General features: G+C 36.9%; 1 protein-coding gene across 1 annotated transcript in view; it reads right to left on the bottom strand.

The window, feature by feature from the left end:
• Positions 1 to 392: 392 nt before the first annotated feature.
• Positions 393 to 14,785, bottom strand: part of rcl1 (RNA terminal phosphate cyclase-like 1) — a 55,077-nt gene continuing 40,684 nt past the window's right edge. Inside the window, exons 8-9 of the mRNA XM_039759555.1 lie at positions 12,180 to 12,283; positions 393 to 707 (exon numbers count right to left, since the gene is read on the bottom strand). Coding sequence (XP_039615489.1) covers positions 557 to 707; positions 12,180 to 12,283 — 255 coding nt within the window. The 3' untranslated portion in view covers positions 393 to 556. The remainder of the gene's footprint in view (positions 708 to 12,179; positions 12,284 to 14,785) is intronic.

The following is a 14,785-nucleotide window of genomic DNA, read 5'->3' as shown; positions in this document are numbered from 1 at the left end:
TACTTCATGTACATAATTCATGTAACTGTGGACCAGGAGACAGTGTATTGTTTATTTCTTTATCAACAGACACAATAAATACATTTTTGTTATAGTACTTGTTTTTTTGGAGCTCACATATCTCTATATACATTATAATAGCCATCTTTCACCTCAACATACCCCATTACCTCCATTTGTACATCTGTATAGACTGTCACTGTATGTTTTATTTTATTTGTGTTTTAGCTGTATGCTGGTAACTTGCTTTTGTCCATTAAGGTAACTTCAAATATGGGAATGGCTAAGATCTCTGCTCTGAATGGAGTGGTGAGTCTCAAAGCACTACCAGGTGTGGCATTTTTCCCACTTTGCTTTAAATTGCAAACATATAAAAAGAATAATACAAACTGTTAAATTTCATAATTTATTCCTTTGCTAGGAACGACAACCCCGTATTAAAAAATAGTCCGGTACAAGTATAAATATATAAAAAAAGAAGAGTATGGCATGTCATTTTACTGTACAGTTTGAGTATTTTGTGCATACTTCTCCATCCCACATGCACACACTGGCTCTATTTTATGGTTTTGCTGAGGTTTGTAAATCCAGTTCCTACACAGGTCATTAATACTTTTTCACCACCCTTCCTCTCTTCTTCTGGTTGCTGTGTTTCTATTTTGAACATGACTTGGAAAAAACTCCTTAGATGTCTTAAGAATTCAATCCTGAAACAGAAAGAAAAGACGAAATAGATCAAATACTTGTGTTCCAGTAGCTATAACAAGAAAAGATACAGTAGCTATTGTAGTATATGAGGAACATTCCAAAAAAAAAAAAAAAACCCAGAAACACTTTATTCCACTTTCATGTTACAGTCTTACACTGACTGATCAACCTTTTTTAACGTTGTAGGAAATTTTATTTTTTTTTGCAAGTCTGGCTTTTTGGCTAAATGTGAGTGGAAATCTCTACATACAATCTTGAAAAATATTTAAAGTTAAAAATAGCAGATGTAACAAATTATCTGAAAGACTGGCTGATATAAACTACTAACATCAGAAACAATAATCTGTCATAAAAAATAGCTGAAATATTAATATCATAGTGCTTTTATACTGTGGGTTTTTGCCCCTCCCCATTCTCCTCCACACACACTTTCATTCCATACACCGAGTCAGAAATCTCCACTTACTGCAGTTTTATTCAAAATCTTCAATCATTCTTATTCTCAAAGCAGCTTAATATGCTAAACTGTTACACTGTGATGATTTTAGTTTTTTTCCTTCTCACATTCTACCCAGTAATATAATAGCTCATTCATTAGTTACATTCAATAGATTTGAAACAGGTGCATAGTTTCCAATGAAGAGCTAAAGAAAAGTAGTGAAAACATTATCAGGTGGAAAGTATGCCTCGTATTTGCACATATCAGATGTGTTTTAACAAGAAGAAGGTCAATTCACCGCTGCCGTTTCAAACACTGCCCTTGAATAACCCCAAAATAATGCAGTTGACGAGACTGCCAAGCTTCAGGACAGTCAGTGAGTAAGCAGGACGCATAGCCAATGAAAGAGAGGGGATTAGGGCTTTCAATTCAAAAACTCCACCTCAGCTAACTGTGTTTCACGATCATGTAAGAGAGAATTTTCTAAAAATGTTTGTTATTGCACTCACTGAAGTGTGCCTATTGCAGCTTAGAAGCTGCCCCATCTGTAGGGGAATTTCTAGACTAAAACATCTGCTCTCCATGAAAACTTTAATTTTTTTCCTAAAAACACAGGATAAGTAACAGACAAAAAAAAAAAAAAAAAAAGAACCATTTTTTGGGTGGTGTATTCATTTGAAGAAAGGCCTGCCGAAGTAACATCTTTCTCAGAGGTAAGTAAGGCACACATTAATTAGACATATCATACATGAAAGGTACTGTTGATTAATAAAGATGAACAAAGTTTTCCTCTTCAAGCCACACTCTTATATTTGTGAAGGCACTGCCAATCTTCAGTTATCATAGTACTGTACTTTTAAAGAACACAGCACCGGTACCATGATAACTGAAAATGGACAGTTCATACTTTGTGGTTCTGGTACTGCATGCCATTTCCTTTAAGTCCTTTAGGATGACGATATGATTGAAACTCCAAAAAGAAACTATTTGCTATAACATGAAGTCATTTTTGGTTTAAATACAGTCTTTCCTTCAGATAAAAAAAGGCCTGTTCAACCGTATACCATGTCTGGTCAGGAGGTATTGGAAAAATCTGCAAGGACAAAGCCAACTGACTTTAAATCTCTTAAAGCATGTTCTCCCTTTTCAAGAGGGGACAGGAAGCATCTAATGGTGGCCATGTCCAATAAAAGAACTGGAAGAGAAAACGTGGCCCAGAAGATTGCATTTCACTTCAAGTCAAATGAACTGAGAATGGCATAAAATATACTCTGCCACAGAAGGTTTAGGCATAACACTCCCAAAAGAGAAGCCCAATTTGAAATATTTGACTATACGGAAAGGTCTATACTCACCAACTGTATAATTGGCAAATTAATGGATTAGGAAGCACTGTGCAGTCGGATATTGTGAAAAAACCTTGATCACCTTGACAGAAATTGGTGAAAGTCACTTTTGAAGGAAGCATAGCAATCTTAAATAATGGTATTTTGTTCTAAAATGAACACACTTTTATTTTAAACTTTACAAAATATCTTACTTTTTCCAACATCCTGTACAAAGCCCATAACCTGCCAAGCTTAACAGCTTCAGTCCTCTATAAACAACCATTTAATTATAAGCACTGAAGTTTGTTGCCCTTTCATGAAGATCTTCTGTTATCTTCATCAACAATACCTCTTCGTCCTCACCTGCCTCACAAAAACAAAATGTGTTTTCACAGTTTTGTAATAATGAACAACAATGCAAGTATGCTGCTCTTTTGTGATTGGTTGTACAATAGATTATTTGTTTTGATAGAACAGTTGCACGGTACAGAATTACTCTATATTGGTCACAATCAAATACTTCCCCCAATTCCTCATACTGTATGCAGACAAATTAAATTTGTATCAATAATTCTGCACTAACCACGTACCTATGAAAGACATCAGAACACCTTTTTCAATGTGCTAAATAACCCAAAGCAACAGAGCCACCCTTGGGCACAAAAATGTACAGTAACTTATGCACACTTCATGCATACACTTTACAAGTTCAACACTAAGGTACAATGCATCTTTAGTGTTGACAGGTTATACGACATGGGTGGTTACAGTGGTAATGGAGACCACCACTCCTGAGTTGTCCCTGCATGAAGTTTGCATATTCTCCCTGTGTCTGCATGGGCTTTGTTTTCCTCCCACAGTACAAAGACAAGCAGGTTAGGTGAACTGGCGATGCTAAACTGGCCCTAGCGTGTGTTTTTACTTTGCAATGGACTGGCACTCTGTCCAGGGTTTGTTCCTGCCTTCCATTCTCCGCTACCCAGAATGGGGTCCAGCATCCCCTGCAACCCTAGTCTGGATTAAGCGTGTTAGAAAATGTCATGACATGTTTTACAACTTAACACAGCCATCACAGATTGCTTCACAGTAAATACATCTTAACTTCAGCAATAAGAAAAGCACCCTTCATTTACAGTTTTAACTTCACAATCAGAATTATAAACACAAGCATCTTACCTTTCATGTGTAAAAAACAACATTAACTAAACCACTGACATTATGCCTAAAAAGTTTTATGCTTTACACAAGGAATTTATGGATAACAAACAAATGTAAAGTATGTACATGTTGGTAATAACAAGATTGGGATACGGTGGTTTAAAACCTGTGTTTTTGTTTCCTGGTTAGTTACCATAAATATAGAAGCTTGAAACAGAACCTTCAAAAGATCATCATGAAAATCCTGCCTGCCTAAACAAATTAAACTCTTTCACTAGGATAGATTTACCTGATTTGCAAAAAATAATATCTCAATTAAAACCCTCCACCTGCGTCCTTGATCCAATACTAACAAATTATTTCAAAGAAGCATTGGGCGTGCTAATTGATAATGTTCTTGACATAGTAAATTCGTCATTAAATACGGGGGTCTTCCCAGACTGTCTTAAGACTGCTGTAGTTAAACCCCTACTTAAGAAATATAATCTTGACCCCTCGGCTCTTGAAAATTTTAGACCCATCTCTAACCTGCCTTTCTTAAGTAAAGTTCTGGAGAAGGCAGTCATTATGCAGTTAAATGACCACCTCAATAAACCTGCTATTCTTGATAAATTTCAGTCAGGTTTTAGAACAAATCACAGCACAGAAACTGCACTCATTAAAGTAGTAAATGATTTGCGGGTGAATGCAGACAGAGGCCATTTATCTGTTCTCATTCTCTTAGATTGGAGTGCTGTATTTGACACCATTGATCATAATATTCTTAGAAATCGCCTTAGTCAATGGGTGGGCCTCTCTGGCAGGGTCTTAAATTGGTTTGAATCCTACCTGACAGGGAGAAAATTCTTTGTTAGTTGTGGTAATTACAACTCAAAGACACATGATATCCGATATGGTGTTCCACAAGGCTCTATCCTGGGTCCGCTGCTCTTCTCAATCTACATGCTTCCATTAGGTCAGATTATCTCAGGGCACAACGTGAGCTACCACAGCTATGCTGATGACACACAACTGTACTTATCAATAGCACCTGATGACCCCGATTCTCTTGATTCACTAGCACAATGTCTGACTTGTATCTCAGAATGGATGAATACACTGTGTGCACAATTATTAGACAAGTGAGTATTTTGACCATATCATCATTTTTAATGCGTATATTCCAACTCCAAGCTGTATTAACTTGAATGCTTATTGGATTTAAGCACGTCAGGTGATGTGTATTTGTGTAATGAGGGAGGGTGTGGCCTAAGGAGATCAACACCCTATATCAAGGTGTGCAGAATTATTAGGCAGCTAGTTTTCCTCAGGCAAAATGGGATAAAAAAAAAGATTTAACTGACTCTGAAAAGTCAAAAATTGTAAAAAGTCTTTCAGAGGGATGCAGCACTTTTGGAATTGCTAAGATATTGGTGTGTGATCACAGAACCATCAAACATTTTGTTGCAAATAGTCAACTGGGTCGCAAGAAACGTGTTGAGAACAAAAGACGCAAATTAGCTGCCAAAGATTTGAGAAGAATCAAACGTGAAGCTACCAGGAACCCATTATCCTCCAGTACTTTCATATTCCAGAGCTGCAACCTACCTGGAGTGCCCAGAAGTACAAGGTGTTCAGTGCTCAAAGACATGGCCAAGGTAAGGAGGGCTGAAACCCAACCACCACTGAACAAGAAAAAAGGTGAAACGTCAAAACTGGGCCAAGAAATATCTGAAGACAGATTTTTTTCAAAGGTTTTATGGACCGATGAGATGAGAGTGACTCTTGATGGACCAGATGGATGGACCTGTGGATCAGTAATGGGCACAGAGCTCCACTCCAACGTGGAGGTGGGGTACTGGTATGAGCTGGTATTTTTAAAGATGAGCTAGTTGGACCTTTTGCATTGAAGATGAACTCAAAATCAACTCCCAAACCTACTGCCAGTTTTTTGAAGACACTTTCTTCAAACAGTGATACAGGAAAAAGACCATGATTTTTATGCAGGCCAATGCTCCATCACTTGCATCGAAGTTCTCCACTGCGTGGCCAGCCAGTAAAGGCCTTAAAGATGAAGGAATAATGACATGGCCCCTTCCTCATCTGACCTAAACCCTATCGAGAACTTGTGGGCACTTCTTAAACGCTAGATTTACGGGGGAGAAAAACAATACACCTCTCTGAAGAGTGTCTGGGAGGCTGTAGTCACTGCTCCACAAAAAGCTGATCGTCAACAGATCAAGAAACTGACAGACTCCATGAATGGAAAGGCTTATGACTGTTATTGGAAAGAAGGGTGGCTATATTGGTCATTGATTGATTGATTTATTTTTTTTGAAATGTCAGAGATGTTTATTTGTAAATTTTAAGGTGTTTGTTTATTATTCTCACTATAACAGATGAAAATAAACAAGTGAGATGGGAAAATTTTCATTTTTCCTTTAGTTGCATAATAAATCTGCACACTAATAGTTGCCTAATAATTGTGCGCACATATGTATTCCCCTGATGATGTTCACACTCACATTTCCGTTGTGAAACATTCAGGTTTCAGGTTTATTAACATTTTGGATTGACTGATAGCACTGTGTTTGTTCCATATTAAAATTAATCCTCAAAAATACAATTTGCCTAATAATTCTGCACTCCCTGTAGTAACTTTCTCAAGTTAAATAAAAAGAAAACTGAAATCTTAGTGATTGGCAATAATGGATACAATGAGGCTATTAGAAATAAACTGGATACATTAGGATTAAAAGTAAAGAGGTAAAAAGTTTAGGGGTAATTGTTGACTGTAATCTGAATTTTAAATCGCATATTAATCAGATCACTAGGACAGCATTTTTTCACTTAAGAAACATAAGTAAAGTTAGACCTCTTATATCACTGAAAGATGTTGAGAAATTAGTTCACGCGTTTGTTTTCAGTCGACTAGATTACTGTAACGCACTCCTCTCAGGACTACCCAAAAAAGACATAAATCGTTTGCAACTAGTGCAGAATGCAGCTGCTAGAATTCTAACTAGGAAAAGAAAATCCGAGCACATCTCTCCAGTTTTGATGTCACTACACTGGTTACCTGTGTCATTCAGGATTGACTTTAAAATTCTGCTTATGGTTTATAAAGCCTTAAATAATTTCGCCCCATCTTATATATCGGAATGTCTGACACCCTATATTCCAAATCGTAACCTCAGATCCTTAAATGAGTATCTCCTTAGAATTCCAAGAACAAAACTGGAGGCGGCCTTCTGCTGCTATGCACCTAAAATCTGGAAGAGCCTGCCAATAGGAATTCACCTGGCTAATACAGTAGAGCACTTTAAAACACTGCTGAAAACACATTACTTTAACATGGCCTTTTTATAACTTCACTTTAACTTAATCCTGATACTCTGTATGTTCAGTTCATTATAATAACTATTCATGGTGGCTCTAAAATCCATACTGACCCCTACTCTCTCTTCTGTTTCTTTTTCCGGTTTCTTTGTGGTGGTGGCCTGCGCCACCACCACCTACTCAAAGCATCATGATGCTCCAACAATGATGGATGGATTAAAAGCCAGAAGTCTACATGACCATCGTCATCAAGTCCTTCTGCGAGACCCCTAGATCCAAAGTGGTCTGTTTCATTTAAGTTAGGTAGAATGCCCAGAGGGGACTGGGCAGTCTAATGGTCTGGAATCCCTACAGATTTTATTTTTTTTCCAGCCGTCTGGAGTTTTTTGTTTTTTCTGTCCACCCTGGCCATTGGTCCTTACTCTTATTCTATGTTAATTAATGTTGACTTATTTTATTTTCTTGCTGTGTCTTTTATTTTTCTATTCTTCATTATGTAAAGCACTGAGCTACTTTTTGTATGAAAATGTGCTATATAAATAAATGTTGTTGTTGATGTTAGTTATATCAGGAGCATGGTGGTGTTTTGGAATGATATGTGGTTTTTGATGCGGTTTTTGAAAATAATAAATTAACCATATTAGTTCAAAAAACCTCACAGCAGAAATATTTAATACTAACCTAATAAACATTATAGAGAAAAGCCAAGCAAAATGATACCTTTTATTGGCTAACTAAAAAGATTATAATATTCAAGCTTTCGAGGCAACTCAGGCCCCTTCTTCAGGCAAGATGTAACCAACATTGAAATAAAAAATCTTCTTGTTTATCTACTATAACCCTAAACAACAGGGTACCTTTATCACAATGAGAAGGGCAAAGTTTGCCAAAAAAGACACGTACATAATCTTTATAATGAACTGCACACCAAACTTTCATTTCTTTTCAATGGTTTTGATTTATTAATGCATCTTTAATATGTCAAGACTGTTCTCTAATTTTTAACAAAGCCAGCATTGTACACAATGGTGCCATTTAATATTAAAGATGACCAGATAACTAGGGATGAATATTGAAAACCAGTACTAAATTGATAATGGTTCCGGACCGGTCAGTACTGATATCAATAAGCTCCTGGAAAAACGGTGCTGCTATCATATTTTGTAACATTAATTCCAAATTTAGCAGTGCTTTTAAATTCATAACCATCCCCTAAAGATGACTACACTGCAGGTGTCAGGCAATCACATTTTAGTTGCATAGCTGCGTGTGGAGCAAAGTTTAATGTCTTTTGTAATTTCTCGTTTGTACAAGATATTTTCATGTGCGTACTAACAAAAGGCTTATCTCATAATTTTTTTCACTGTGTGGTTCAGGGCTTCCATATGAACGTCCCCACAATGAACTGTTGTTGTATATAGTTAGTAGAATACCGATCATATTGTAATAATCTGGCCATGTGGCTGGACAGCTGCTGAGTGCTTTTCTTTCAGAAGGTGTAGTGTGATACGTAAAAGAAACACCTCAGCAGTAGGAGGAGTTCCTGGGAAAAAGGGTGGAAGGAGTGTGACGGATGGAGGGTGGAAGGTGCTAGAACAGGTCTGCGCCGGCTTAGCACATATGGGGACAAGAAAGAATAGTGCAGAGTGAAAGAGCAAGTAGAAGGGAACAAGCACAAAAGAGCAATGTGATTCAGGCCGTTACACTGAAGCGTAAGATGAGTAGTGTAAAAGTCCGACTGTGATTAGAATGTTGAGGTGACTCCCACAGCTACAACAGTGGGTGCTCAGTTGGAAGGCAATTAATAAAGGCTCACCAGTTTCAAACTACTGGTCTGTGCAGGACTGAGTTTTTAAAACCCACGCACTCCCGCTTTCTCAGTACTTCATCCTGTGCCTGCCCACTCCCTCATGCATTTGGCCTCATTTGTCACGCTCCCACCCGCAGAAACATATTGCTGCCATTAAGGAAAAAAAATATGCATGGTTGATAAGATTGTTTAACATGATTACATACAAAAAATGGACTGAAGCTTTCCCTTTTTTGGCCCACTTGTCCTTTTCACTTTTTTGTGATGATTCTGCTTCATCAGAGTTTAATATGGATCTCTGGTAGGACATAAATAATTTCCAAGCACAAGTCTGTGCATTTTATTATAGAAAGGAGCAAAAAAGCGTAGTGTAGGCAATGTGTCTTGTTAAAGCTTTTTAAGTAGGTAATTGTTTACTATTCAGTTTGGTAGTGAAGTATAAACTAATTTAATAATTGTTATTCATTCCAGTAAAATGTTACTTTTTGTTGTGACACAGAAGGTACAAGCCAGCACAATACTGCTAACAAACACTCCACACTTTTAAAGTGTTCTATTCTATAACTATTCTATAACATTTCAGTAATTATTTACCACTGATGCTGATGTTCCTGATCATAAAATAGGTCATTATGATAGCAATTGATAAGAAGAAATCATAGTCAATTGCTGAATTACTGTATTTGAGGATTCCTCTACAGTAGCTCTTTCTCTTGAACAAATTGGCTCAAAAACTAATCAGCACATTATCATTTCATGATAGAAAAATACCAAACACAAAACTTAAACCTGTCTACCTATTTTAGCTCAAGAAACTGTGACACACAGACACACCATGAAGAACAATGGCCATTTCAAGGAAATATTGGAAAGTGAAGGCTTTGGAAATGGAGGCGAGGCCTGTCAAACTTTAGAGCTAACACATTAACCAGCTAGCACCATATCAACTAGCTACCAAAATAAGGCAACATCTTCGTATTTCCAGGGAGGAACATGAGATTTGGAACTATAATGAAAGAAAATAAAGAGAGTTGTGTAAACAGTCACCCATGTGATTGCTATCTGCACAATTTAACACCTTCAAAAATCAATAACATTCAGTAACTGAAAACCACTTCATGTGACATGGTCTCTGACTAAATGTTGTGCCGAGTCCTATAGTGTGGCATCAGTTTTAGGTATTTTAAATTTTAAGTATGGAATGAATGATTGCCCTGTCTAGATTTGGTTCCTGCATAATACCTACTGTATGTTTGCAGATAGCTTTCAGCTCCTTGCCACCATACAAAAAAAAAAAAAACAAATTGGAAAATGAAAAAGGGATTACTCATTGCACTTGTGATACTGCACACATTATTTTTCTTCTTTTTGTTATTTATTTATTTTGTTAAACCAATGTCTAAAAATGCTAAGGAAACTAAGCAAACCTGAAATTTGAAATTACAAAATTAACTGACAGATGTAAATAAGTCCAAAATGTGTAAGTGTGTTTATTAACTGACCCATATTTCTTCCATATTTAGGTCCAGCCTTATACTTTATGATGTTTAGATAGGCAATAGTTAGAAAAAAAGGCTTTCAGAAAATGGATGCAAGCTCTTCCTGTTCATAATTATCAGCTATAAATCATCAAAAGCTTAAGATCAAATAATAATACAAAGGGAAATTTCAAACTGTTTCCAAGAGAAGTACTCTAAACAACGCAGATGCTAGCAGGGCAGTTGCTTCGCCTATACACAGTAAGTTTTGAAGGTATCCTATTTCTTTATTTGTATTTTCTGCTAATCAAAGATACTGAAATAAAGCTGTAAATTGAAGTAATACTATCAATCATGTTCCCATGGAAGCAATCTAATAAAAGAAATGCTATTTCTGATCCTAGGGACTGTTAGCCCATGTTTATAAAAGTGCACATCTAATTGTCTGGATTATCTGGATTGTCTGATCAGAGATATTCAATGACAATCTATTAACTATCTCTAGTTCCATTTAATTATTTATTTGGGAGTTGCAGCAGCCAATCAAAATTATTCAAATTTCCATACAACCAATATGCATTTAAGAAATACAACTGTTTGCAATATCATTTATTTTACAAATATACAATTTAGGACTGACACAAAATTTAGCAACTTATACTGCTAGCACTGGAATAGACTATTCTGCTATCAAAACAGTTATAAGGCACTAGCTCACAAGAAAAACAAGTCATCTGCAACAGGGAATCTGGCGTAAAAGATATTAGATGAAAATACTGTAATTTCTTTAGAAGCAATAAACAACATATTTGAATAAAATACATTTTACAACAGGTGGCCCGGTGGCGCAGTGGGTAGCGCTGCTGCCTCGCAGTTAGGAGACCTGGGTTCGCTTCCCGGGTCCTCCCTGTGTGGAGTTTGCATGTTTTCCCCGTGTTTGCGTGGGTTTCCTCCAGGTGCTCTGGTTTCCTCCCACTGTCCAGGTTTCCTCCAGGTGCTCTGGTTTCCTCCCACTGTCCAAAGACATGCAGGTTGGGTGTACTGGCGATCCTAAATTGTCCCTAGTGTGCACTTGGTGTGTGCGTGTGTGTGTGCCCTGCCCGGGGATTTGTTCCTGCCTTGCGCCCTGTGTTGACTGGGATTGGCTCCAGCAGACCCCCGGGACCCTGTGTTAGGATATAGCAGGTTGAATAATGACTGACTGACATTTTACAACAGGTCACATTGTATTTTGATAACTAGTTATAACCCAAAAATATAACAATTATTACTCAGCACCACCCATAAAAGCAATGAGTCAGAGCCATTTGATACTAACCACATCCCCAAAAACTTGTGCATTAGGTTAACTGGTAACTCTAAAATGGTCCTACAAGTGTGGGTGTGTGTGCATATTGCCTGTGTGACCATCCTTAATACTTAAATTACTTAACCTTATCGAAACGTGGCTGAAAATAAAATAAACCTAAAAACTTGTATTAATGATTTGCAATTGTAAAATTGCTTAGTATGTTGTTCATTATAAACAAGGCACTATATAAAACAAAGATTGTTTGGCTTCTGTTCACATAATGATCTTAATAATTGTGTCAATCAAGAAAAACATTGATATTAAACTTTTAAACCCTATCTTTATGAAAGTACTACAAATTAAAACACAACACCGCAACAAATGCTGTTTTTTCAATCTGAGTTATTTAGATAATACATGGAATTAAACATAGATAGAAGATGAAGAAATGTGGGAGTGATACAATCAGAAAAGGCTCAACAAAAGCATGCATAGTAGTAAACAAAATATTTACAGTGACTCAAACACATGATCAGGAAATTCTTCTATGACTGCTAGCCACTGACTTAAGAATCTCCTTTTCTTGCTTTGATAAGTCAATAAAAAGCAAAAGCTGCAATAACTACAACAATAATAAAAAATAACTTACGAATATGGTGAAAGGGGACCTAAAAGGACTTTGGAAACATCCTGTTGACCAAGGGTCATATACAGTAATGCCAGGCTCTGATTGATGGAATCCACACAGCCACCCTGCAGACAGAAATAGTTAAAGATTTACTAAATTCCAAAGATTTCTAAAAAGGCTTATACTACAACATAATATTAACTACCTTTAAACGTAATTAAAATATCTGAATGCAAATACCCCTAAACATAAACAATACAGAAAGGATTAAAATATTTCTAATAAAAATGCATCTATAATAAATAATTACAACAGATTAAGCACTGTATGCTTTCAAAAACTGTCCTTGTGTGAAAACCTAATAGAAGCATTTCATTAAGCTTGATAGGCCCAATAAAAGATAAACTGGGAAGTAACGCCTGGAGGATGCTGTGCAAACATTTGAAGAATCTCCCATGAGATTCATGACGAGCAAACTGCAAATACTGTAGTTTTCAATTTTTAGATTTTTCATCTTCAGCCTCTTTTTTAACTTTTTCCCCAACAATATTATTAGTGAGATCCACTGCCCCAGAAAGACAATTTTCTTCTAGAGATCCATATATTTCTAACCTGTCAAATGGTAACTTATAAAAACAAAGATGATATTCTAAATGCTTGACTATTCATTCCAGCGTTGTTTTTTGATTTTAAATTTTAACACATGGCAAGGTCAAGGAGGCCCAGGCAAGGTGGAGAGGAGAGGAATGAAGGTTAGTAGGAACAAGACAGAATCCATGTGTGTGAATGAGATGGAGATCAGAGGAATGGTGAGGATGCAGGGAGTAGAGTTGGCAAAGGTGGAGGAGACTAAACACTTGAGATCAACAGTACAGAGTAAGATTGTGGAGAAGAGGTGACGAAGAGAGTGCAGGCAGGTTGTAGTGAGTGGAGAAGAGTGTCAGGAGTGATTTGTGACCGACGGGTACCAGCAAGAGTGAAAAGGAAAGTCTACAAGACAGCAGTGACACCAGCTATGTTATATGGGTTGGAGACAGTGGCACTGACCAAGAAAAAGGAGACAAACTGGAGGTGGCACAGTTTAAGATGTTAAGATTTGCACTGTGTGTGCCAAGGTTGGATAAGATTAGAAATGAATACATTAGAGGGTCAGCTCAGGTTGGACGGTTTAGAGACAAAGTTAGAGAGGCGAGATTGCATTGGTTTGGACATGTGCAGAGGAAAGATACTGGGTATATTGGAAGAAGGATGTTAAAGATTGAGCTTCCGGGTAAAAGGAAAAGAGAAAGACCTAAGAGGAGGTATATGGATGTGGTGAGAGAGAACATGAAGGTAGTGGGTGTAACAGGAAGATATGGAAAAAGATAATCCGCTGTGGTGGCAACCCCTAACGGGGGAAGCCAAAAGAATATGAAGATTTTAAGACATGCCCATTTATTAGTTTGTTTCAAAAACAATTACAAGTAGCACCTTCAAATCATTGGTTTTGCTGATGTTAAGACACAGATAATTCACTTTGTACCAAGAAACAAAAGTTCTCTATCTAACTCCTCTACACTCTCTCTCATCTCCTTTATCAATACACCCCCATAAGTGCAGAATCATCTGTGAATTTCTGCAAGTGACATGACCTGGTGTTATATTTGTAGTCAGAGGTGAACAGAGTGAAGAGAAAAGGAGACAGGACTGTTCCTTGTGGTGCTTCAGTGTTGCTCACATCTGTATCAAAAACACAGTCCTTGAGTATCACAAACTGCGGTCTATAAAATAGATAGTCCATTATTCAGAACACTATAGGCTCATCCACCTGCATACCTTTGAGTTTATACCTCAACACGCTGGTAACACAACTTCAAGATAGGCCAACCAAATCAACAAGCTAATTAAAACACCAAGCTCAGTTATAGGATGCACTCTGGACCCCATGGAAATAGGAGAGGAAGAGATAATTAAAACAAATCTGAGTGCCATTATGAACAATAATACACATTCTCTTTCTGACATGCTAACACTGAGGACTTCTGGCCAACAGATTATTCAGCAGAAGTGCGTCAAGAAACACTACAAGGACTCCTTTACACCAACAGCAATAAGGCTGCATAGTGCCCCACTGTGACTGTGTCAGCCAAGTCAGACTTATTTATTTACTTTATATTCATCCTGGTGTGTGTGTGTGTATTTATTTATTTATCAACCTATATATGTACTTATTTATTTAAATAGCTTCTGTAAAATGCCCAATTTTGCCCTGGGGACAAATAAAGTTTTGTTTATTTAAACGCCCGTGAAACATTAACCGTTTATTTGTGTGCCATATTTTTCAACTTCCCCGCTTTAAACATTATCCTATAGTACATGTGGGCTTCCTCCTATAATTTCTTATTAAATTAAATAACATATTTAAAGAGAAATGTTTCCTCATACACAATTATTTTGAGTGAACACTCTGTTTCACCGAGTATTACTTTCCTTGCTTTCTGTATTAAAAATGTAAGTATAATTTAACACTTGATTTCGAGGCTGCTCTAGACCAAATTACATAAGCTAGGTCATGTGCAAAAACTGGAAATGATGAATAAATACCAAAAACATTTAAAGTCTTCTGAGTGATGGAAATGGAGAAAATG

The sequence above is a fragment of the Polypterus senegalus genome, chromosome 7 (assembly GCF_016835505.1).
Source record: "Polypterus senegalus isolate Bchr_013 chromosome 7, ASM1683550v1, whole genome shotgun sequence".
Classification (NCBI taxonomy): domain Eukaryota; kingdom Metazoa; phylum Chordata; class Cladistia; order Polypteriformes; family Polypteridae; genus Polypterus; species Polypterus senegalus.
The sequence above is the reverse complement of the archived record's forward strand: the minus strand, read 5'-3'. Positions and strand labels throughout refer to the sequence as shown.